The 27,135-nt window shown below is 33.2% G+C and overlaps 1 protein-coding gene across 1 annotated transcript; it reads left to right on the forward strand.

The window, feature by feature from the left end:
* Positions 1–370: 370 nt before the first annotated feature.
* Positions 371–20,910, forward strand: LOC119837496 (leucine-rich repeat-containing protein 24-like). Its single transcript, XM_038363093.1, has 2 exons — positions 371–500; positions 18,473–20,910. The coding sequence occupies exon 2, from the start codon at positions 18,500–18,502 to the stop codon at positions 20,237–20,239; it is 1,740 nt and encodes a 579-aa protein (XP_038219021.1). The 5' UTR covers positions 371–500; positions 18,473–18,499; the 3' UTR covers positions 20,240–20,910.
* Positions 20,911–27,135: the final 6,225 nt, after the last annotated feature.

Genomic DNA, 27,135 nt, shown 5'->3' on the forward strand with positions numbered 1-27,135 from the left:
TCCGTGAAACAACGTGGTTACAATTATCAAATTCAAATTTTAGACATCAATATCAATAGTTAAAAACATGAATCAGTTATTGCCAAAATTAAGACTGACCTACTAATAAATATACCGCTTAGCATGATTCTATATAAAGAACTACACTCACAATCTAAAATTGTAATGCATATTACAATTATAAATTAGATCTAAATAATTTACTATTAAACGGTATTCGCAAGTGCTAAAAGATTCCAAAGTTACGAACGTACGATTCAATTATATATCGCATAATATCACCATTAAACTAGGCTTAAATCAAACCTCAATTAACAACGAAGTCTTTAAAAAGACTCATAACGCTACCTCTAACCTATTACACAAAGAGGGGTGAGCCTCAGATAGGCGCGGACTGGCGTCCCGTTAGCACGTCAACGCCGACACATTATTGTCAACAAATCGAGCGTTTAATTCCCGAAATGTGATGCGTGTGTGTGTGTGTGTGCCAATAAGAAAACGTAAGTATTTCACACTTGTGTATCAATAGTTGTGACATGATCGTTCTTAATTGATTTAATTAGTACGCGTTATGTCATTAACCTATTTACCTTTGAAACGCTTGAACCTTTCATTTTTAATTAAGGATGCATTTTAAAAATAATAGATGCTTTTTTAAATTTTTATATTTTTTGCTTTTTAGATGTTTAGTGTTTAAGTATGAATAATAATATGGATTTTATTTTAATCCAAACTAATTGTTTCGCTTAATTTAATTAACGGGTTGGTTCATTTTTATATCTTATGTAATTGATGAAGATAGATAATGAATTATTATAATAGTAATAAGCATCTTAATATATTATATACCAATTGTGAAACTTCTAATCATTTTTTTGTTTATTTGGAATGATATTTTTTCGTAAACATATTTTTTTAATTGGTCGTGCATGATGAGTTTTATACTACAGATAATATAGTCTTATTCCTATACTACTAATGAATGTTTTAATAACTGTACTATGCACATACAGTTGTAATGATATTTATATGCATTTTTTAGTGTGTATTACATAAATGGAATAGCACTGCAGACGATTCGTATTTATTTATAATCATTTTTAATGATTACTTGTTTTTCATTTTTACCATAATGATTGAAGTAGAATTTTGCAAAGGATTGATTGTTTTAATTTATTTTTTTAAATCAATACAGTTTAATGAGAAGTATTACATTGGCGGTATTAGTTATTTTTAACCGACCTTAAAAACGAACCGGTTAAGCATTCTACTGTATTTTTTTTTTGGTTTTGTATCCTCAGATCTTTCGTCTGGGTCAACCGATTGTGATGATGTTTTTTTTTTTAAAAACGTGCTGCCTCCCGTATAAGTTCCCGTCCCATTAAATTTGGTCTACTTCTGAGAATTGTAGTAGGTTAAGTTTTAATTAAACACAGTTATTTATTCCAAATATCTCGTATATAATGTAAATATCTATTGACATAGACGAAGACTAAACAACTTCCTCATTAAAGTTTAGTCATCACTTAACATTTCAATTATTCGGTGTGATCTGTATTTGACAAGAATCAAGAGCTAATTACGTTTTAGAAACAATGTATCAATAATTAATTACCCATTTAGCTTTCTCACGGTTGGAAATTGATTTAATGGTTTCGCTTCGGTATTATTCACGGTTAAACATAATTAACTTTTATGGAGAGTATTGAAGTGGCGATGGGCTGGGCTTACCGTGCCGTATGCCGTGCCCGTAGAAACGATGTCATTGGGGCAAAAAATTCTGGAATCGACCACGACCTGCCAGCTACGTAAAGCTACTTCAAGGGTGGGACGGCCTCTCACAAGATGGACAGAGGAATTGATCCGAGTGGGAGCCGCTGGATGCAGGCCACCAGTGACCGGCCGTGGTGGAAATCTTTGAGGGAGACCTTTGCCCAGCAGTGGATGCCCCGCGGTTGAAACGAGGACGAATGAATCTTTTAAGATGTATTCAGTATAATTGTTTCGACAGTACCCGCATCGCGTAGTGTTTATATCATACTAGCTGCGCCCCGCGGTTTCACCAGAATTGTTATTCCAGTTGTTCAGCTATCTACGTACCAAATTTCATTGCTATCGGTTCAGTAGTTTTTGCATGAAAGAGCAACAAACACACACACATCCTTACAAACTTTCGCATTTATAATATTACTAGTAGGATAATTTAAAATGTATGGTTAATTATTTTTGATTCTTGTATAGATTTTGAACGATTATATATTATTCAGTTGAGCTTCTTATTCCCGTATCAAGAATAAAGCATATAAACATGATAGAAACTAAAAAGAAGAATATTGATTGTGAAACGAGAGAACTTTTTTTCTGTCACTTTAAATACATCATATAATTATAAATGAGATTTAATACTATTAAGTATCAGAAATGAAAATGCTTCTCATGTATCACTGTATTTTTTTGTTCGTTTCTGGCTTCAGAGATATTAGGCTCCATCGGGACACTATAGTATGACATCTTCTGTTACGCTTTCACGCAACCGAATCCAAACGATAGCAAATGTTTCTTTAGGATACCTCCACAGTTGATTGTATGTCATTTGAGGTGCTTTATGCTGGTAAAATGGTTGTTGAAATCGGTCCAGTTCTCCAGTGAGTTTGCTGGTTAAATAAATACAAATCTATTCTGTTTTTATAATAAAACATATAATAATATTGTCGTTTATTAGGCATATTCAATGAACAAATTGGAGGATTACATATACATAATACTATTACTCTGCCTATCAATGAAAACCCGTTACCGTGGTCGGTATTTAAGTCACCTTATATTTTAGAATAAGGCGCAGGGTCAGCGTATACGGGGCATAGAGGTTCATATGTTTCGGCAGTCTGAAGCGCGAAAGTAAATCCAGTCTTAGTGTATAAACAGCAGAAATATTTATAATACTAATTCTATGTGATGAACGCTGAAGTCAAATTTCAAAACATCAGTTCTGAAATATGAGTGCCCTTATCATATTTAGGCTGGATATTCTAGACATGAAGAAAAAGTCTACTTTCTTAGCTCCATAAATATGCTAAGCTATAGCCTGTCTAGATCGTTTGCATTCTGAAAGCGAATTCGACAGATGTGTGGCAAATGTTCAAACTTTACGACAATTTCCTCGAGTGACCTAAAAAACTTCTAGGCCTTATAAGTCGAAGGCATAATAATGTGCCTAAGTCCATATGCTATCTAGCTACCCTGGATAGACCTGATACTAAAATTACACACATAACGCTAATTTGAACAGTAATTGGATAATACATTTTTAAAGAACCTGCTTCCTTTTGATAAATCGTAGCAACTACCTTCTCGGTCACCCGTAGTCCTGCCTACGATATCTAGAAGAAATTCGATAACTGAATCGAATTTCTTCTACTCTTTCGGTTTCATGTGTCTAATGGACACCCCATCGAGAATTTTTTATTTCCATAAAACAAACAATTAAAGTGATTGGATAGTTGATTTACAAAATTAAAATAAAAAAAGGGTAGTTAAGTTTGGGACTTTTAAGTAAGGACATTATGAGACATGCAATTCTGAATAAATAGTTTTTAATATAATATACATAAAACCCACACTTGGCCAGCGTTGTGGATTATGACCTGTTGTTTTCTCTAGAAAAACCACTTTAATTATGTGATTTTAATTAACGGATATTAAGTACGGATAGGATGGATAACTCAAAAACAACCCTTCTGGATCAAATTAATATTAAATGGAATCACATGAGAGGCGTCGGCTTTCAAATAATATCATCATCGTCAAATTTATTTAAAAATTAGGCCATGACTATGGAATAAAATTATTATAATATATAGGTGGGTTATTTATGAATGGTAAACATTTTATAAATATATTTATACATGAATGAAAAGTCGAATTGATAACTCTATCGTTTTTTAAAGTCGGTTGATTATGGGTAATACACATACGAGGTGAAAGATTTTGTTTTGTAACATGCTAGTGAAGAATCTTCAGAACCATACACATATTTAAATCTACAGTTTAAACTTAAAGTTTAAATACAGAGACCTTTAAGCTCTGTACTGAGACAATACTTTATTACTAGTCCTAATTAAAATGTCATATACAGCTGTGGTCCTAAAGGGTAGGGTGGGCCATTAGATCAAGCAACCGGAGGTCAAATAACGTGCTTTTAATTACGACTTATTTTCCTAATTAGATATCAAACAAACCAAACAGGGATAATTTTAAGAAAATAGCATCCCATTAGGCCAATATTTATTATGCTACATAACCCGTGCATATTATTTTCTAAATTTAATCGATGTTGTTCTAAACAACTTAGCCTCTATTTTTATGACCTTAAGGGACGAATTTCCAAAAATTATTTCGTCTCAACGACAAAATACATAAGAGGAAGCATAGTCTACAATATCCAGTTTCATATCTTTCTAGTTATTCTGTGTGATTCTTTTCATATATTTAGAGAAATAACTTTCGATTACTTACTCCCAATAATTAGTTCGGCTAATGAGAGTACGTGATTAATACAGGCCTCGCCGTGATGTGCAAAATTTCGGATTTACTTCTGTGAAGTTTACAAACACTTGTATAGTCAAAGTTATTAGGGTAGCTATAGAAACGCTGGTTTGAAAGTTTGTATTATTTTGAATATTTTGTTTATTTTACTGTAGTAATCCGACATAACCCACGTACTTATTATTATGTGTCCAGGAATAAAAAGAAAGGGACTTTCTTAAGGGCCGTGGGTATCCATGAAAGGTTTAGTTCACTAATAAAATAAAGAACAAAAAAGCACTGTTTCTAGACTGTGTGAGTCCGAATTAAACCAGCGCCCCTTTCCCGAGGTTTCTGGATATTCGTAAATCCATTCTACACTACATAAATGATGATATCAAGTAAAATCCAAAGTATACGTGAAAACACAAGTGAACTCGTGCTTCTACGTCTTTGATTGAATATTAGAATAGATAGTACAGAACAATCATGACTATATTATTTTTCTTTGCACAATCGTCGCCGGAAAGTAAACTTTTATATAATATGCACATTGGTAGAAAGTGCCTATGGTAGTGTGCCTATAAATGGATTAACATCTACTAGATTATTTGTATAGTAAAGAAAAAAAAAACAGCTAAGTGCGAGTCGGTCTTGTAGCACTAAGGGTTTCGTACAAATATCTAAAGAGCAACTACAACAGACTGCAGACGGACGGGGAAATATTAGTTATAAGATACTTTTTGGATACGGAATCCAAAAAATCAAACTTCCATTTACATTCTAAATAAAACGTAGTAAAAGTGAAGGATTTCATTTTGCCCAGAACCTCGATATAGCCGAAAGCATAACGCCTACACATTTCCACACAGTGTCTTCTATCTACACATTTTTCACAACATGACGTGGCCTAGATTGCATCGCACTGCCAACCCAGGCACTTGCACAATATATTTAAGCTATTTTAACAAATCAAAACATGTCACGTGGTATATTGAAGCTGTGGTTTTGCATGAAATTCTGTTTTTTGTTATAATTGAATTACTAGTATAAAGCAAAGTCGCTTGCCGTGTCATATGCTTAAATATTTAAAACTACGCAACGAGTTTAATGATTTTTTTCTAATATAATACCATATATTAAAATACTCCAAATTAACGAGTGCAAAGTCGTGGACATAAGCTAGTAAAATAAACGACTTATGAATCGTTATATTGTTAGAAAATATTTCACAATTAAATGATACTTTGTATTATATGAGTGTACCGAGAGGCTAGACGTTGCTACGGTTTGGCAAAAAACGCAGGTTCGAATCCCGCCTCATGATCAAATTTTTTCTATTCTTTCAAAATTTCTCACGAGTGTACTCTTCATATTATGCATAGAGTAAACGAATTCTGTTTATCATATTTTAGCTTTTCCTCCACGCAGTTGCTGGATATTCGAGATAGAAATAGGAAATGAGATGTTTCACCGTTTGATTACCGCGAACATATTGTTTACCGCGGTAGAAAGTCTCTGGTCACCAGATTATTTTAAACCGATAAATAATACAACAGTGTCGCTCTGTTGCGACGTAATAGGAGGACAAACAAGCACGCTTCGCAAGTATAATGTTAGAATAGTATAGCGAAGCTGTTTCTATTTTTAGGTTATAATTAGAAAAATGGAAATTCAACTAGAGTATATGATTTACTTACTTTTAAACGCACGAGCGTTAAAACTTGGAGATTCAGTAATTGATCCTTGGTGGAGGTTAATAAAAAAGATCGATCTGACAGAACGCAGCTATCAGTGAAATGCAGCTTCAGCAGCACGCCATAACTTCGCTTCTTCGAAGAAAATAAGTTTAGAAAATAAATATTTTGTTACGAGAAGCTGAGATACTAGCTAGCTAGGTAGCTCGCTCGATTCGTAAAGAATATTTAAATTCTAAATGTATTATGCTAGTATTATCACAAATGAATTGTTATTTTATATCTGGTTAAAGTATAAATTGGTGACTATTAATAAATTAACCATTTTCAACAAAAGACTAAAACGCCTTCTAGTTGTCAAAGCTAGACCAAATTTAGGACTACTCGGACGACATCAGCTGTCAATAAAAAAATGAATCATCGAAATCAATGCCCCAGTCGAAAGTTTTGAGATACAAACCCAAAAAATACAATCGAATTGATAACATCCTTCCTTATTGAAGTCGGTTGAAAACAAAGAGACGTTATCCAATTTTAAAACGTTTCTCTTCAAATTAAAATCCGCAGACAAACGGACACGATTAATGAAAAGTTTTATAAGGCAATAAAAGTTCGTAGACACGTCATCTCGTTTATCACTACTGTCTAATTGTTCTTACGTCTCTGGCATTTCATTTTGAGACAAACACTATTTAGTCTATGTTGTTTACAACTTCTACGAAACACGATGTATCAAATATGAAAAAAATAAGCAATAACTTTTCTTCTTTTTAATGGATATTAATTTATTTATTTTACAACTAATTAACTTCGCGGAAGTGCTATTACTAGTTATCATTTTATTAAATTAATATATCGATTAATTAAATACATCTTGTATCATATATCTATGTACCAATTTATAACAGAACACTAAAAACATATTTTAATATCGACTTTGTAACGTTCACATTTTTTTTTTTTTTTATTAGCCATGACTGTCCCACTGCTGGGCAAAGGCCTCTCTTCCCTCAGTCCACATCTCCCTATTGAGAGAAATTCTGAGCCAATCTTTGCAATAAGTATCTAGCTCGTCCCGCCATCTAACTCTGGGCCTACCACGTAGTTACGTAGTTCACAACATAATCAATAAAATAATATTTTTAAACGACTAACTTCTATTTTATAAGACGTAGAGTTTGTGAGGTAAGAAGGTATATTATGATAATAATTAATAGATTAAATCGTCAGCACAAATAGTATTTTCAAGGTAAGTAGCGTATGTCGTATTGGTACCATCCTATTACATACAACTATCCTAAGCACTAAGGGATGGCGGGATCACAACCAAGAATCGGACCGTGAAAGAATTTTTTAAATCGGTCCAGTACTTCCTGAGATTAATGGGATCAAAGAAAACTCAGTTCTATATTATCAATAAAAAAATTATATCACATTTTCAAAGTAGGTTGAAATTGTTTACAGGTAGGTGTCTAGTTGATATAAATGTTCACGGGCGTGCCAGATAAACACCCGACAATGTGTTTACGAGAACACTTGCTCTAAAAGCACTTAAGACATGACGTTTTTAAAACGTTTTACTTCATCTCGTTCTGAGACGGACTAAGGTGTTTATGTTGTTCTTTATAACAAGTTAAGATGTTGCATCCATCATATATGATATACGTATACGTAGTGCTGATAATCCTGATTCTATACTTGATACTGCATAGACATTTCTCAGACATGATCTCTGGATAGCCAAATTCGCTTAAATTTGATCTTTGTACATAAAAGGACAGTCGAATAGAGAACCTTGTCCATTTTGAACAAAAAAATAACTATTATTTTTATTAATATTACATTATAATCTGAAATTATTTTATTATTCACATTTTTATTCAAATATTTATAAAAAATTTGAGTATAACTAAAAATTAATATAATTCTAATGTACATTTTAATATATACCTTACATATAATAACATGAGATCTATTCATGTTACTATGTTATAAACCCCAGTAATAATAATAAGTAGCGAATTTCCTCAGAATAGGCATCGTTCGAATTCTGGATATACCTAAGCCTATTTAGTGTTTGGATCCGTCTAAATCGGTCTCGATATATTTGGAATATAGGCAATTCAATTCGTACGAACTGTTTTACTTGGTATTACGAGTTTTAATATAAAAATTCTACGTAAATAAATAATAAATAAATAAATGAAATCTTTATTTTGCCAAAACATTATATCTTACATAACTATGTACATCGCCTCTTAAACTAGAAAAACTCTGTATCTTAATATACGTTATGAATTTGCTTAACTTTAAAATGATTTTGTTATGTACGGTTATTTGTTTTTTTCATTAACTGCTTTCTATAAATGACAGTGCGAAAGCCTCTTTTATTTATTTATTTAGGACACATTACAAAAATGCCAATACTTGATTTCAAATATGAAACACACAAACAGATAAGCCGAGTGTTGCTTTAATTACAAGTTGACAGTTGCAGTGTAATTATTTTTTTTTTTTATTGAGTAAAAAAAAATCTATCATCATCAAAGCAAAATAAGTACATTTAATACCAATAAGCTAATTGAATACTTAGTATTAAAGCATTCAAATGCTTTATAAATAAGAAATTTGTAAAGAATAGAAAATATTTCTATGTTTTGTTAAAGACTCGGGTTCAATATTCGCCTCCCGATCATAATGTTTTTTCTATTACTTAAAATTTAAACAATTTTTTACACTAGACTTGTAAATTATAATGTCGTAATTTCCTTTAATTAAACATACATACTAAACAAGCTATACAACATTTTCATCTATATTGTTTATTGGAAAATTTAAGAAATAAATAAACAAAAATTTCTCAAGCAAATTACTATACTCTTTCGAATAACACTTGAACACATTTACAATATAAACAGTTGAATAGCCATCGGTCAAACTCGCAGACCTAACCAAAATATCCCATTTCCAAGCCATAGCTTCCGAAAACTTACCTGGCGACGGGCATCTAATAAATTCGACTGCTATAAACAGAAAAGTTCAGCGCTTTCTTACACTTGCTTGTTTTCGAGGTTAATCCATAGGCAGATAGCCAAGCGAGAATCGAGCATCGGGGTGCTGGCAATGTTGGCTTTACACTTATTGGAGACTAGCTGATAGTCGAAGCGTTTGTCGCTTTTGTTTTAGAATATGCTTTGTTTGATTGTGTTTAGTGAGATTGAGGGAAAGAAATATTTTCATGCCAAATTCGGACAAGAAGGTGGTGCACCAGTAAATAGCCTTTGCCATGGTGGTTGGCACCATACGATGGAGGAATAAACCTATTGAACAGAGAATGCCTCTGTGAATGGGATGCCCACTTCAAAGGAAAATATGGATAAGGATTGGCTGGAAAGAAGGAATGGACTGAGAAGGATGAAGGAATGGAAACAGGCCTCCGGCTCCCCCACTCGCCGTACGAAAAACAATTGAACAAGAAAATTGTAAAAAAGAAATGAACATTATATATTTATCACGTATTTGGCGACGACGGATTCGCATTTGAGACGTCACCTATCAAGTAAAACGTTAGTCATTCTACAACAGACTATACTGAATTTATTTTCGTAAATTCCATTGAGAGATGTTGCTTGGAAAATAGGACAAACAACGTTTACTTATGAAGGTTATAATGTGTACTTAATAGTGCATATTACATCCCTACTAATATTACGAATGTGGAAGTAACTCTGTCTATCTGTCTACTGTACTAATTACATACCTACTACTACCATATAATGCATATTAAACGTTTACTCTATCTGAGGTTCATACCAGTTAATATTTTTGCTGCATAAACATCATAATTTTATATTAAAATGAGTTAATTTCAGAGTAAATGTTATTGTAAAGTGGCTTATATTAGCTACACATTTATGTTTGTATTTAACGGACTCCTTTAGACTCGAGTTTGACTCACTTTAACATTTGGAGTTCGACCTTACGCCTCTCCAAATGGTCATGGGCGGTGGTAGCGCTTACCATCAGGCGACCCACCAGCACCATTGCCGACAATGACACAAAAAATACAAATTTTGTGCACTTTAATCGTCAATTATCAATTACAATACCATAATTTCAAGAGATTATCTCATTAACTTCATATATGAGGATCTCTGGACTTGAATAACTTCCTTATGTAAATACAAGTAAGATTTAGTTGATTCTATCATTAAAGCATTTTTTATTTAGTTAAATGATAACTTTTTACTTTGTCACTAAGAAAATGGCAATGATTTTGAGATATAGTATAGTATAATTTCTTATATTTCAGTATTACAATGATAAAAAACAATATTAGGCTATGTATGTTTTTATATAAATCAAAATTAAAATTGTACGCTCTGTAATTGTAGTGAATAAAATTTAAATGGAGAATGTTTTAAGAGTTCAACGTATTTTTAATTATTATAGCACATACTGAAATGTATTTTTATTTTAAACTAAAATAATTGCAAAACTGAATTTTAAATTGCAGTTTTATTTAGGAATTAAGTGTTGTACTGTATGTTCATGATTGATCCGTTGTAGTGGTATAGATGAGATTTTAAAATATAGATATATGGAACCGTATCTAATGCTTTAAGTTCTTTTTATTATTGTGGGTATAAGCTTCTTATTATTTGTAAGAATAAACTATCAGAAATAGAGAAAGTTTAGCATTATGCGGGGGTACACGATATCATGAAGTTCTCTCTTGTTTTGTGATCATACATTTAAATTGTATGTACATAATTTCTATTACATTATTATAAATGCGAAAGTTATTTTGTCTCTTCTTCACGCATAAACCACTAAACCGATTTGGATGAAATTACGTAGAGAGATAATTAATTTGTGATCCAACTCCCGAATACCGGAAATTATGGAGAAAGCCTCGGGACTGTCTATATTTTTATTTGACTACGCCAGCAAAACCGCGGACTGAAAACTAGTTTGACAGTAAACGCTACATAATTTTTCCTTAATTAAACGCCAATGTGTAATTAATTATAAAAAGTCCTAATTATCTCGAGACAGTGATTAACTAGTAGAAATTACATCAAGTATGGCAGTGCGGCTGGCGTGCCGCCAACGGGAGCTTTAATATTGTTGTACCGGTCATTGAACTTTAATGTTGCTAAAAAATTACTGACTGGGGACTATTAGTATATATTGGTTATTAAATTAAATAATGACATGTTATGTATTAAATGCATGCCTAATTTATGTCTATGTATATGATATAAAAAGAAAATAAATCGACAAAAGTGTTGCTGTTTTTTTACATTTTATTAAGGCACAAGACTCCTATTCCTACTATCGTACTAATATTATAAATGCGAAAGTTTATAAGGATGTTTGTATGTGTTTGTTGCTCTTTCACGCAAAAACTACTGAACCGATTGCAATGAACTTGGTATGTAGACAGCTGGACAACTGGAACAACATATAGGCAACTTTTTATCCCGATATTCTCACGGAATACGGACTTACGCGGGTGAAACCGCGGGGCGCAGCCAGTGGTTCGTATGGATAGAAAAAACGTACTACAGCTGCAGCCGGGGCAGACCGCTAGGATGGTATAAATGCTTTAATGTTATATAATCTCAAGCATCGAAAATTATGAAAATAATGTCGTTCATTAAAGACATTGTGTTTTTTTTTTTTTTTTTTTTATGTCATAGCGGGCAGCTGAGCTGGTGGTTCGCCTGATGGTAAGCGATCACCACCGCCCATAAACATTCGCAAAGGTAGTACCTCCGTGAATGCGCTGCCCGCTTATTATGGGGTAAGGGAAAAGGAAAGGATTAACGACTGGAAAGAAGGAATGGACTGGGACGGGTGAGGAAAAGGAAACGGGCCTCGTCGTCGTGTGCCTGTCTTTAAGAAATACTATAGAGATGTTTTTATTTTAACATAATCATTTCCATTTGTTGTTATCGTAATCATCAACGTATCTCACTCGTAAAATATATTTATTGAACTTTGTAGCGTTTATGAATATGAAATCAACAGAAAAAAAATTTAGAGTTCTCGTCATTTCCATTAATATCAGAATTTGTATGACAGACGAACGGATAGTGAGATAATTATTGCCTTTCATCCCCTTGAATAAACTTTAAAGAAATCAAAACAGGAGTTACCAAGACTAACTTACAGTATAATAAAGTTCGCAAGAAAAACATTTCAACATTACCTAGTCCATTAAAGAGACTTGAATAAAAGCAAAAAATTAGTATGTGCGAAATTTAAACCAAGAGTAAGTATACCGCGCATAAAACAGGGATGTTTTTCAAAGAAGACTCATTTATTTTAAAAGCCCGTTAAACTTTGAACTAAGTACGTAAATAACTATTTATTTGTGCGGTACTAACTGGCACTATTAATTTTATTTATGAACGGTGGAAGGATGGGTAACAAATGTAAGGGAATGTGGTTGTTTTTGAGATGTTTGTCCGATTAAAATATTATTATATTTGATATTTTTTTATAATGAAAATATTTAAATCTACCGTTTTACTTATCATAGAAAATTTTATATATATTGGACTTTTTCTATTTATTTTTGCATGTTATTAAATCATAGTAAATTTAAAAGACAACCGAAATAATATGCAATTCATTTCTTCAAATGTTAACCTAGATTTCATTAGTATTTTCTTGTGTTTGATTTTACGCGAGTATTATATATCCAGAAATTAAAAACTTTTTAACGGATTTTAAAAGCGATTTATTCATTATATTTTTAAACCGACGTTTCGAACACTTCACAGCGAGCGTGGTCACGGGGAGACTGTCTCCCATGAATAAATCGCGATTAAAATCCGTTAAAAAAATTTCATATTTAAAAATTTCATTGCTTTAAATAAATTGTATCTAAAATAAATCACCACTTTTGAACAAGATTATATAGACTAGAGGTTTGAAATATTTTGGTTTTGTAACGACTTACCTTGAAGGCGTTTATAATAATGATTTGTACTTTTATACACTTTCGTTCTTGAAAATAACTTCCAAGTTGTAAATCAATGGGGCTAGTTTATTCCGCATATTTAATGGTCGCAGTTGGCTCCATACCAGCCTGCCTAGCTTGCATAATTTACAGACAAGTAAATGAGCTTATTTAGTGCGTTACTTGTTAGTGCATAAGTAATGGTGTTAGTTAATTGTGATTGGGATGGTAGGCAAGTTGTAGGTTTCTACTCGGGACTTATGAGTACATAGGTATGTTTGTAGGTTGATTTAAGATTAAACAACAATTTGATTAATTAGTTTTTGCAAATGATAAGGAAAGCCAAGTGGATGTGATTTGCACAATCCAATGAAGCGATGGTTGTCAACTGAGTGCTATCAATGAATTATATATATTGGTTTAATTATGGGTGTAGCAATGGTGGCTTAGTTGTGAGGACCTCGGACTTAAAATGGAAAAGTGGGGGGTTCGAGTCCAGGTGAGCGGGCAGGAAATAAATTGTTTTTCAATTTTTCTGTGCATGTCGATAACATCACCAGTTCTCGAAACGGTTAAGGAATTCATCGTAAGAAAACCGGCAAGAAAAATCAAAAGTTCAATTAATCTTTGAGAATAATTGTGTTTGTGCAATGGGCGTCATAATGATAATTTAGATATTTCCCAAGAAGCCAAACGTTTGCCGTTATTGGATCAAAATTTTGATAGGCTTTAAAAGCAGCAGCAAACAGTACTTATAAGATTAAATTAAAATAAAACCTAAGTCAATTACTAAACCGCTTTAATTAAAGAAAAAGAAGGTCAGTAGAAGCTAATTACGTATACGTATAGTTCATTTATCTACATGTTACGCTCAAATACCGAAAACTAATGGCCGACTTGCTATTTGACCTCGATGAGTTGTGGCATTGAAAAAAGCAATGTCGCTTTCTGACCATTGCTCGAAACGGTGAAGGAAAACATCGTGAGCAAACCGGCATGTCCGAGGAGTAAAACTTCGACGACACGTGACATCCGCCAACCCGTAATGGAACATATATGGGCTGATGATGACGATGATATAAAAAAGACTTGAGAGTTTTGAGTCTAAAAAGAGGTTAGTGAAACGCACGAGCAGAGCACGCAAAGCGAGCGTGTCGCCAGCGACTGGTTAGTACTAAAATCGAAAATTTACAGGATTCTTTTATTTCATTGGATATTATTTATTGAAACAAATAAATACATAGCAATTTAAATTTATACAATTCACAGCACACATGGAAATTATCCTCGTTTCTTACATTATTCATAAGCCAAGAATATTTTCTGTCATGGAGCATTTGAGAATTAAATCGTATGTTCACTTTGTCATTTGAGAGTCACATCGGAATGATCTAGACGTTAGATTTTATTGCTTTGACATATTTCTTCGGTCTTGGGTGAGGTTCAACAGGTATATCGTTATTACATGGATAAGGGACTTTTTATATTCTCTCGTTGTTATAGTTTAATTGTGAGGGTAACTAAGAGTAAGTAAGGTAACTAAGAGACGTTTAAACGTGCTTTCTTAGTAGGGTACGAAGACTACATTAAAGGAGCAGAATATTTAAATTATACTAAAAAGTTCACGAAACGGCTTTTTGGGCACATAATTCATTAAAATTACACAATAATAAAATAATTATTTTTAATAAAACACTTAATCAAATTATCAGAATTTGACCAAATTAAAATGGAGAAAAACATGGAAAACTTTCGATAAAAAAAAATCAACAAATTTAATTTCGTTAGTTTTTTTTTACAAAGGCTACAAATATCAAATTGCTGTTATAATAAAGGAAAAATGTATGTATGTCTGTACGAGTTTATCATAATTCCAATTAAATTTTTCATTTATTCCATTTATAAAATGACTGTTACGACAGCTGAGTCACCTGTATTAGTAATATTCAATGATTAAATTAATTTTCTACGTCCCCACAAAATCTATTTAAACATGTTATATTACATACTCAATGTCACGAGATCGCTACATAGTAATACTTCAAAGATACAAGTAGCGAGCATATTAAATTGAATATTTCAAAAATTATGCAGACGACTCTTAAAAGCTATTCAGTTTCAGCGAAACACCAGACCTTAGCTACGTAAACTAATTTCATATACTGTATACGAATAAGGCTGTTTAATCACGAGACATTAAAACGCGACCTTTATACGGTTACTTTTATAAATCATGTAAAATTCTTGATAATTATTACTTTTTCATTCGCCTTATATAATCATCGTACAGCATAAAATTTATCGTGGCCTGTAAGGAAAGGAAATATAATTAATTAAAGCAAAATTAGTGATTAAAAAGTAGAAGTAATGGAGGTTCAGTGGTATCTTCAACTCTTTGTTGTTGGCAGTAAATAAATTGATTTTTTTTTAATTTTAGACGTCATGCGACGTTGTAGGAAAACGTCGTGAGGAAATCTGCATACCTGAAAATTAAAAAGATGACATGTGATATCTGCCAACACACGGCTAGCTTGTTGAATTTAAACGGAACCTATTAAGAATAAAGGAATTAAAGAGCCTATGTAAACACATATAGGATCTTGGTAATGATGACGATGATTATACTACTACATAAATTATATCTTACACTATTTCTGACTTTATTATTAACTTAAAATACGCCACATGAAAGTATTTATATGTAAATTGTGATAATAAAAGCGTTATTTTCTTCAGAACACACAATTTAAAAAGCAATCACACTTTTGTATAGACTTATACACTCGACATAACATACATAACATTTTAATGCATCATCGCTTCTTCATTTTTCGTTCCTTCGAAAAGGAGAGCACAATAAGTTTTTACAATGAAACTGCGCGTTGATAATCCGCCTTATTCGAGCAAACTAATTTCATAAGTTCATACAGGTTTACGTTTTAGGCTATGTATGGTCAGATCTGTATAATGAGCAGCACTTACTTGGTAGTTATTAAAATTTAAAAATTTATGAAATATTTTTGTCTATGAGATATGCAGCCTAGAAAATTCACACAATGATTTATGATACACTTGGTTCCTTAAGTTATAGATTTTATGGCCTATTAGCTGCGCCTCGCGGTTTCACCCGCGTATGTCCGTATCCCGTAGTTCAGAGTAGTTCAGTAGTTTTTGCGTAAAAGAGCAACAAAACACACACACATCCTTACAAACTTTCGCATTAATAATTTTAGTAAGATGCTTTAAATTAAAATCACATGAATAATGCATAAATGATAAGAGAGTTCGAAATAGTTTTAAAATTTTTTGAGGTTATTATTATTATAGGTAGCAGCTTCTACTCGGTAAACCCTATATATTATTAGTATTTTAAAAGAAATGAAGAAAATTTCTAACACACTACAAAGTGTACGTAGGTTTTATAAATATCTCCATATTCCATCAAACGTAAAATTATAAAATAAACAGTTCTTCTCATTCATGAATCATCTGAGCCAATTGATGTTTTGTATCGGAAATCTCCAACACTTAAGCATATAAAGAAGGGCTCAGCACAATAATCCGCCCGCAATAAATCTTCGGAGGAAAATATTTCCACACTCCTGGGAAATTCCGAGTTGGCCGGGCTTCCTATAAAGTTTAGCTTTCCACTCCAATAGTGTTGAGAATGCATTAGAGGATTATGCAGAAAACTGCTTATAGAATGTTCGTGTGATACAAAATTTTAACGTGATAGCTGTTTGCTTTGATAAACAAACAGATTTCACAACCGGTGCTCGAAAACTTTTGTTACGTGAACTGTTTTTGAAGAATTGCGGATTATATTTTATAATGTACAAACTGTAAGTACCGGTTTTACCCGTGGTACATATCTTTTGTCTTTCAGTGAGGATATATCTTCTACTATATAAAAATAAGTCGGGTTTTCCTTCCTGACGCTATAACTCTAGAACGCACGAACCGATTTCCACGGTTTTGCATTCGTTGGAAAGGTCTCGGGCTCCGTGAGGTTTATAGCAAAGAAAATTCAGGAAAAATTTCAGCAGAAAAGCAGGAAAAACGAAATCATTTATTTGGTGGCGAAACGGAGTTTGCCGGGTTTGCTAGTAGCTTTCTAATTATGAAAGAATTCTAGAAATTGGTCCAGTACTTTCTATGTGAAATCATTGCATTGCAATTGCAACACATATGTTTCCTCTATTAATGCGTGACTTTAATAAAAATGACATTATATATAGTTTAAAAAAAAATCAGAAAAAATATCACGCAGTAATGCTAGAATCTAAATTGTCTCTCTCTTGCTCTTATACAGAGTATACGTAAGGAAATTATTTAATCCTGTCGATTCTAATCAAGATAATGAGATAAACTCATGAAATTGTTATATTGTCACCGATCGGTGATAAATGTACAAATTTTGAATTAAATCTGACCGTCTAACGTCGGTCAACATTGATTCTAAGATCCGTCACACACAAACAAGAGGTGAGGCTAATAAAAGCGAGTTAAAATATAAGTACACATACACAAAACAACTTACTTTACATACGTAATCTAGCAATGATCTGCCGTTTTCACTCAACACAGCAAATATAGTGTAACAATTATCTTCCTAAGAGTTAGATGGAGTAAATTGATAGAGAATTTCCGTTAGACCATTAACAAGGGAACTGCTCAAACCCAATTAATTTGTATACCCGTAACGCCTCAACTTGCATCTTTGACTGATCATCTTGAAATACAAATTAGTACTCAGCAATGAAGTGCATGCTATTCGATGATATTATTGAAATTAATGAATAACTATTTTTAGAACTAACAATGAAATGTTATTATTAAATTATCGATATCAATAGAGAAAGTTTTTAATTGTATGAATAGGCATCGTTATAGACAACAAAAGAAGAAATAGGTATTTTTAACATATGCTTTTAATCTGTATCTGTTAATTATGAACCTGGAAAGTTTGTTTGTTTAAACGCGCTAATCTTAGAAACTATTGGTTCGAATTGAAATGTTATTTTTATTTCGAATAGCCTTGCAGCCAGTATTTAATGAATAATGTTACAAATATATTGGTGTACTTTTAAGTAAATTCAACTTTTATAATTATTTGCTTCATGTTATTATATATAAATATATCACTTTGATACTTTTTTTGTGCAACTGATTTAAATCAAAATTTTAATGCAATCTTCGCTATATAATGAAGCAAGAAAATTAATGTAAACAATAATAATAAATTTATTAATAAATAACACATATTTCTTTGTTCCAGGTACATAACAAAAGAACTGGATATGAAATGGGCATTCGAGCACTATGGTGCTTATTACTGACTGCACTAATCGACGCATCGGGAAGCGATTGGTTAAATTGTGCTCACATCATAGAATGCCACTGCAAGTGGTCATCAGGCAAAAAAACAGCATCATGTGTAACCGCCGCACTAACAGAAGTACCGCATTTAGCCTCAGACATACAAGTTCTCGATCTTCACGGCAATCCTTTAAGAGAATTACACGAAGACGCTTTCGCCACTATAGAATTATTAAACTTGCAGCGGTTAAACTTAAGTGCCACACATTTGCATTATTTGCATCCGAACGCTTTCAGGGAACTCCGTATTTTGATAGAGTTAGACCTTTCTGGAAACGATCTTACACAGCTCTCTCCTGACACGTTCAAAGGAAACGAACGTTTGAGGCTCCTAGTCCTAAACGACAATCCTTTGGGCCAATTAGTTGCCGAGCAATTCCCACCTCTGCTACACTTAAAGAAGTTAGAACTCGTACGTTGTCATCTGAAGAAAGTGCACCCGTTTGCGTTTGTGAATCTGCGGGCGCTCGAAACTATAAAAGTTCATCAAAATCTTTTATCATACTTACACCAAGATACGTTTAACTTGCCAGTTTTAAAGACGCTCACCTTGTCAGATAATCCATGGTTCTGTGACTGTAGATTAAGAAACTTTCACGAGTGGTTTTTAACTAGTAATTTAGGTAACGAAGAAGTAGTATGTCGAGGACCAAGTGATAAGAGTCTGCTGTCTTGGAGGGAATTCAAGAGTGAAGATTTAGTATGTCCGCCTACAGCTGTAACTAGTCCTTCAGTAATAAGAACTGAAATGGGTGCAGAAATTAGTTTCGGCTGTTTTGTTAGAGGTGACCCAATACCCCATACCTTTTGGACATTTAATCAGAAACAAATTAGGAATAATACAAATAGTGATACACAAATACTAATAAACAGTCATAGTGTAGGACAATTTAACGAATATAGAGATGATTTTATAAATAAAAGTGCTCAATGGATAAATATAACTATTATTAATATCACCAGTGAGTTTTCTGGAGAGTGGAAATGTACTGCTACGAGTAGGGTAGGTGAAGCTAGTGCGTTTTTGACGATTTTCTTACCAAAAGCAAGAATGGCAACTGCCAGAAGTGCGCCAGACTATTCTAACTTCTTTATCGCTGCTGGATCCATGATTGCTATGGCGGGTGCCGGTTTTATCGCCACTTGTGTTTGTTGGAAGACTAGGCGACGAAGAGTTCCACCCAGTAGGAGTTTCACAGACCAAGAAAAGAAACTATTAGAAACATCCTTAGCGGCTAGTTGCGATAGAACTAGTACAGATATGGGTTCTTCATACGGATTTGAAATGTTCGACCGATCAATATCAATGGAAAGTGATAACCAGCATTGTATGGAACCCGTACAGATTACGATCGAAGGCCCTTCTGGAAGCTTTCCACCTCCTCCAGCGGAGTTTGCCCTACCAGCGCCCTATGGTAATATTTTTATATCGGTACACGTAACTGGTCATAATGAGAAATATCCAGATTTACTAGGAGGCGGTTCCACACTACCAAGGCGAAGTAGAACATGTTTATTGAATCCCACCTACGATAACATGGGGCCAAGAGTAACAGCAACCGGCAGCTCCACCTGGTCACTTCCAGGAGCAAAACCTGAAAAAAACGATGATGCCAAATTTTCAGTACCTGCGCCAACTTTTTCTACGGAATTTACAGCTTTATAATTGTTATAGAATAATTGAATTACAAATCACGACAAATGCCGTAATTATTTCTACCCTCGTGAATATTTTATTATTCGTGAAATAGGACCTTAGCAGATAAATGTATGGACAGAGGGACATCAAATTTATTCTTTAAGGATCCATTTTAAATATTAACGAATCCTTTCATTGAAAGAAGGTTTCAAATTATGTCGAATTGTTTTTATTTGTTTGGATGTTAATCTTATTTTGATTGATCACTCGCATGCGACATGTTTTTGTGTTTAGTTCTCTTTATGTATGTTCGTTTTTATATTTAACTCTAGTTATTATTTTATCGTATTGTTTTGAATTTGAGAATAAAAAATTTAGTTAATTTACTTTATATTTTAAAGAATAAAACCTAACGTTAGATTATTGCGTGTGCGATGAACTAGGTTATATCTAATATTTACAATGTACCTCAGATTTTCCACTTAAAATACAATTATAGTAATAAATTCCCTCTTGCTGTATCTATCGTATTCAATACAACAGTAAATAATATCTCTTACTTTGTACACAAAAAGAATAAAATACATTAAAATACACTCCACCAATGGAACTGACATTTCCCAACCTGGATAATAGTTGTATATAGACGACAAATAGGATAGAAAAAAAAATTGCTTTACATTTTTGAAATAAATATGAAGTACTGAAACCATCTGCTGTTTTAATTCTACGTTTTCTAATCTATACTAATATTATAAAGCTGAAGAGTTTGTTTGTTTGCTTGAACGCGCTAATCTCAGCAACTAATGGCCCGTTTTAAAAAATTCTTACAGTTTTAAATAGCCCATTTATTGAAGAAGGCTTTAGGTTATATATATACGGGCGAAGCCGGGACGGACCGCTAGTGTGCATATATTATTATTTGTACGAAAAGTAACCGAGTGAAGAAAGAACAGTTGCGCCCAATCATAATAGCATCACAGATTATACGATGTATTAGGACTTTCATGTCTAGACACCATATTTAGCACCGTGTAGATACTTCTATTCTAAATTTTGATCTATCGGCTCCTTAGGAATTAAAGAACCGATCCTCGAATAATTGAAATAATTTTCTGGGGGAGATTGTCTCTGTATTTTTCCTACACTGGAATTAGTACTTCTTTAAAACGTTGCTGTAAACCCACGGCTTATTTTGTGTGAAAGAGTAAAAATAATCATCCGTTCTCACAAACTTACATTTATAATATTAATATCTTGCAATAAGCACGATTAAATATATTTCTCCTTACACATATATATATATATATCACTACATTTTATTATTTTCAGTTTTTATATAAGTCTTCAGAAACGTGAATAGCCGATATTAACTCAACTCCAAAGTATATCACAAAAAGTTCCAAGGAGTTGGAACCTCTTGCCGCAGAGTATACGTGAAGTTTGGAGTCGAGGTAACATTGGATATACTTGATATTGGTCTTTGATGGACTGTAATCTCGACTTATGGGTGTATTCAGTTTGTTTTATACAGATGGTCCTAGTGAATATGATAATACTAAGCTGTATATTTCAATGTTAGATATGGCGTTTTAACGGGTGAATAATTTTCAAGCTTTTATTAGCTTCAGCTCTAAGTTAGAAAGTAGCCGACTTCTGGAGACTCGATTTCGACTTATTTCTTAAGCCTGTTTAATACAAACATTGTACACTTATTCTATCGGGGATAGCTGACAATCAATACTAAATATCCACAAGCTTATCTTAATATTCTGATTGCCATGTTAATAATTAATTTCCTCGCGTATACTCTATATAATGCAAGCGCGCAATGATCTAAATTTAGTAATAATAATAAAAAATAAATTTAACAATAATAATTGTATAATATAAGCGTGTTATTAGTTTTTTTATGACATACATTAACACTTTTTGATGTACATAAATTATATTCCCAAGCGACGATTATAACAATAAGGATTATTAGCAATTTGTCATTTTGCAACAACTATTTAAAGATACATATCTTCTACAGTTCTCACAAAAGCAATACGGCATACGCGTAACTTCATCAACAATGTATCATGATCTCCCGCCATTCCCTTTCAGCCTTCGTTAGGGGCTCAACACATCGGAACCGAATCGTTTACGGGCATTTCAATTTTGAAATAATGACGTCATTGTAAGGCCTCGTACGTTGGGTACGATCGGGCTGTGATACGCATATAAAGTATATAATGTAACTGAATTTTGCAAACAGCGCCTAGGGATTTACGTGTATCGAATACATGCCAATTTTCTCATCCGATGGGCGTTTTTATACCTTTGTTTTTCTTGTTTACAAAGTTTGCGTGCATGTTTGAGCGTGATACGCGATGGTGGAATTTGTTTCAGGGTTTTCTGTGTAATATGCGATGTAAAGGTGGAATTGCATTTTGAAATTGACTTTTATTAGGTATATGGCTTAATTTAAAAAAGCAGTGGTGGCTCAGTGGTCTCAGTGGTCCTCGGACTTCAAAATCGATAAGTCGAGGTTCGAGACCGGGGCGAGTGTGCAGGAAATAAATTGATTTTTCAATTTATCTGCACATGTGGATAACATGTACACTGCTTAAAACGGTGAAGGAAAACATCGTGAGGAAACCGGCATGTCCAAGAATCAAAAAAGTTCGACGACATACGACATCCGCCAACCCGCACTTGGCCAGCGTGGTGGATTATGGCCTAAACCCTCATAGGAGGCCTGTGTCCACGCAGTGGAAACATGTATGGGCTGATGATGATGGCTTAATTTTGGTATAATTATTTAGTGTGAGAAATTTACACTTGTAATTGAAACACATATCAGATAATGATTGAAAAAATGTATAATAATATAATGTGATATATATTACAACAGGAGGCAATATTTTCATGAATTCTGGAAAAATTTATGTAACGAGTACCGAGTAAATTCCAACTAAATTAAACCGATAGATAATCTCATATAAAAGGGTCTCTAATCTAATATAATATTGTAAGATATATTAATAAAACCTTTATTTATTAATATGTAAATCTCAATATTTCAATATCGTCGATCAAATATCATAATCTCAGTTTATATACGAGAAAATTCTCATCAAAATCTGTCCAGCCTACTTTGGCATATACCAATCGTTCAGATGGATCCTTGACGTTATTGCAAGCTCCTATAATCAGTACTAAAAGTATTAAACACTAAAATAGCGCTGAAAACTTTCGTAATTGCTTCAAATAGGAACAACTTCGGCCAAATCATTGATTTCCCGGGACAGTACGTTTCATTAGGCGTGTTCCCAGGGAAATTCTTTCCCACGTCCCGCTTGCAATGTATTCCAGTCATAAATAACATTCTCGCTTAATGGACTCCGCAAAACCACTGGGAACTGCTAATTGTCACATTTGTGAATGCATTTCTATGGTTATAAGGATTTGCTCGCAAATAACGGGAGCGCGATGTTTTATTTAGTTTTTTCGGTACGTTTGTTGTTTAATGAAGTGAATTTATAGACTTTCGTTGGCAGAATGTATACAGCGTATAGATAATGGTAGGTTTTAACAGGTCCTGGATTACATCGCGTATGAACATATAAATCTAAACACATAGTTTTTTTTTATGTCATTGGGTCAGTGGGCAGCTGAGCTGGTGGTTCGCCTGATGGTAAACGATCACCACCGCCCATGAACATTCGCAGAAGCTCAGACCTCTGAGAATGCGCTGCCCGCTTTTAAGAGATAAGGGATAAGGAAAGGATTGATGAATGGAAAAAAGGAATGGACTGGGAAGGGCTAGGAGAAGGAAATAGGCCTCCTAGTTACCGTGACCACAGAAATTATCTGTATACTTATTAAAGTATAGCGACGTTGTAAAGCAGTTCTACTTCTAACGTGATATTGTGATTTAACTCAGTCCTTTACCATACTGGAAATAATACTGAATTTGAGACGTCATGGTGCATTTATTATGACTTCTACCAAAATTCGTCTGTGCTGTTAAGGTGAATATATAGTCTGTCTGTCTGTTATCCGGTTTTTACGCAAAAACTTCGTTACCAATTTTAATGAAACTGTATATAAACCTAAAAGTACTGTCAACATAATATAAGCTGTGATGTTTTAAGTAATTTAGTTTGTATTTGGATCTACGCGTAAACGAAGACATGGGTACTGCTAGTTAATTAAGAATCTATAAAAGTAATTAAAATATATATAGAATATATAATATGCTGAAACTTCTTAAGCCACTATGACGTTGGTCAACCTCATTTTGAATTAAAAATCCTACTTCCTACTAATATTATAAATGCGAAAGTTTGTATGGATGTGTGTGTGTTTGTTGCTCTTTCACGCAAAAACTCCTGAACCGATTGCAATGAAATTTGGTAGACAGCGTAGACAGCTGGACAACTAGAATAACATAAAGGCAACTTTTTATCCCGATATTCCTGTGGGATACAAACTTTCGCGGGTGAAACCGCGGGGCGCAGCTAGTAAATTATAAAAACATCCAAACAATGACAGAAAATCAAATCATATACTCCCCTTCGTTTTTATTTTAAAGAATATTTTTCAAAACAACTGACTATTCTCAAAATTCAATAAACACTAGCTGACCCGGCAAACGCTGTTCTGCCTTACTCTTATCATTTAGGGGTATGAAAAATAGATGTTGGCCGATTCTCATAGATACCGGATAACCATAAAAAATTTCATCAAAATCGGTCAAACCGTTTCGGAGGAGTATGGCAACGAAAACTGTGACACGAGAATTTTATATATTAGACTAGCTGCGCCCCGCGGTTTCACCCGCGTAAGTCCGTATCCCGTAGGAATATAGGGATAAAAAATAGATGTTGGCCGATTCTCAGACCTACCCAACATGCTTACCAAATTTCAGAGGAATCGGTCAAGCCGTTTCGGAGGAGTATGGCAACGAAAACTGTGACACGAGAATTTTATATATATAGATTTAAATTTAATATAACCAGCATTCGTATACAACAGCATCCAAACATATTGTTTCAAATAAAATATACCCACAGAAAAAGAACGCAGATTTTTGCTCACTATACCTACCGCACTTTTATTTCCATGTCCTTAGTTTTTTGCTTACTTCTACTCATGTAAAAATGTTTCTCTCTTATTCAAACCTTTTTAAGGCTTCGTAAATTGACAAGGACAGGGTGATATGTAAGGGTGTCTTAAATTGAGTTGCGTTAAGTACAAGCCATCAAACTACCACACTGAGCGGAAAATTGGCTTAAATACATTTGAACTGAGTTTACGCGTGTATCTCGTGGCTAATTTATAGATTTTACAGTTATTAAAGGCGTTCTTTTTAGATTTAATATAACGTTTTAGCCATATACGATATATATTATCTATATGCTATAATAGGCGCACGTTCCGGCTCCGCCCGGATCTCTAGATTCCTGTTTCATCCCAAGGAAGCGTTTAATCGGGATAAAAACTCAACTCTTACCCTGTCTGTATACCAAATTTCATCAAAATCCGTTGAGTAGTTTTAGCGTGATTGACGGACAAACATCGAAACAAACAAACTTTCACATCTATAATATTAGTGGGAAGTGAGTGAGAAGTAGTCAGTTTCATTAATTATTAATTGCCTCTAAAGTATATAATCAAGAACGTAAAGATTTGTTTCTATGAATATCCGAACAAAATACATGTAAATATGGGAATATTTGAATAGTACTACATGTATTTATGCTCATATTATTTGAGTTTGTAATGTTTGACTTTATAAATACCGAAAATTAAGCGACATTCTCAAAAACGAAGGAGTTTTCAATTCGATTTTATTACGCGATAACTTCACGGGTTTAAAACCGTTTGACGTGATTCTTTTTGTATTTGATAGGAAAATGTTGTCATTGTCGAAACGGCCATTATTGTATCTGTGATATCTCCCGCCAGGAACCTTTTTAAGTGGTAAATATTTTTAAGTAAATATTCGCTTATATAATATATCCGGCCTAGTTGAGTAAAAAAAAGCGATAACGAATAAATAAATTTATTCGTTTGCAATCTAAATCTCCATAATCTAATTTAATATAATAAGTATTCTTTGTTATTGTTTGTTGTTTATGTTTCCTGTATTCACAGTTTATTTTTATGCGATGGCCGAGTTAATTCATATATTTAAAACATAAATTATATTAATACTGTCTCTATAGGATGTTAGTAGGTTAGCAAAGTAAAAACTTGAGACAGAGGTCTCTTAATTAGAGATGATATAAATTAACTGACGTAGTATTACGTGGATGTGATGACTTTACAGTAGAATTGTGATGCAAGACTTGGTCGTTTACAAGTATTCTTTTTAATGGAATATATCATACAAATATATACGCTTAGAACGCTGTCCTTTACAATGACTATTATCAAAGATAAATACACCAGTTTCACGCTTATCGCGTGATACACGAAGGTTACTATGGTGATTTATGCTAAACTATCATGCTTATATACCATATTATGAGCCTTGCTCCAGTGGTTAACCATCAACTTTTGTAAAATTGATATGGTAAAGTATGCGTCCCTTAAAATCATGGTTTTATATTTGATGGCATATTTATCCACGATTACTTTAGACTGACAAAGAATAATTTGGAATTAAAAAGAGTGGCACAGGGTTCGTCTTTTTAAATTTTCGAAAATGTCAAATATATCGAAAACTAAGCGACTTTTATTGGAGACTATGGATAATTCCTTATTCGTCACAACGCCCTCTACCCGTAGATACTATATAAATATCTCTCTCTCTCTCTCTCTCTCTCTCTCTACATATGAGTTGACTGTTCGAGACTATATGGCCGTGCAAAAGTTTGATTGTGATTACGTTCGGTATATATGAAATAAATCCCGTCTGTCAAATTTGA

This window comes from Zerene cesonia, chromosome 27, assembly GCF_012273895.1.
Source record: "Zerene cesonia ecotype Mississippi chromosome 27, Zerene_cesonia_1.1, whole genome shotgun sequence".
NCBI lineage: Eukaryota > Metazoa > Arthropoda > Insecta > Lepidoptera > Pieridae > Zerene > Zerene cesonia.

Bases quoted from the DNA above. Each gene is read 5' to 3' on its own strand.
- LOC119837496 (XM_038363093.1), top strand. From the start codon at position 18,500: ATGGGCATTCGAGCACTATGGTGCTTATTACTGACTGCACTAATCGAC.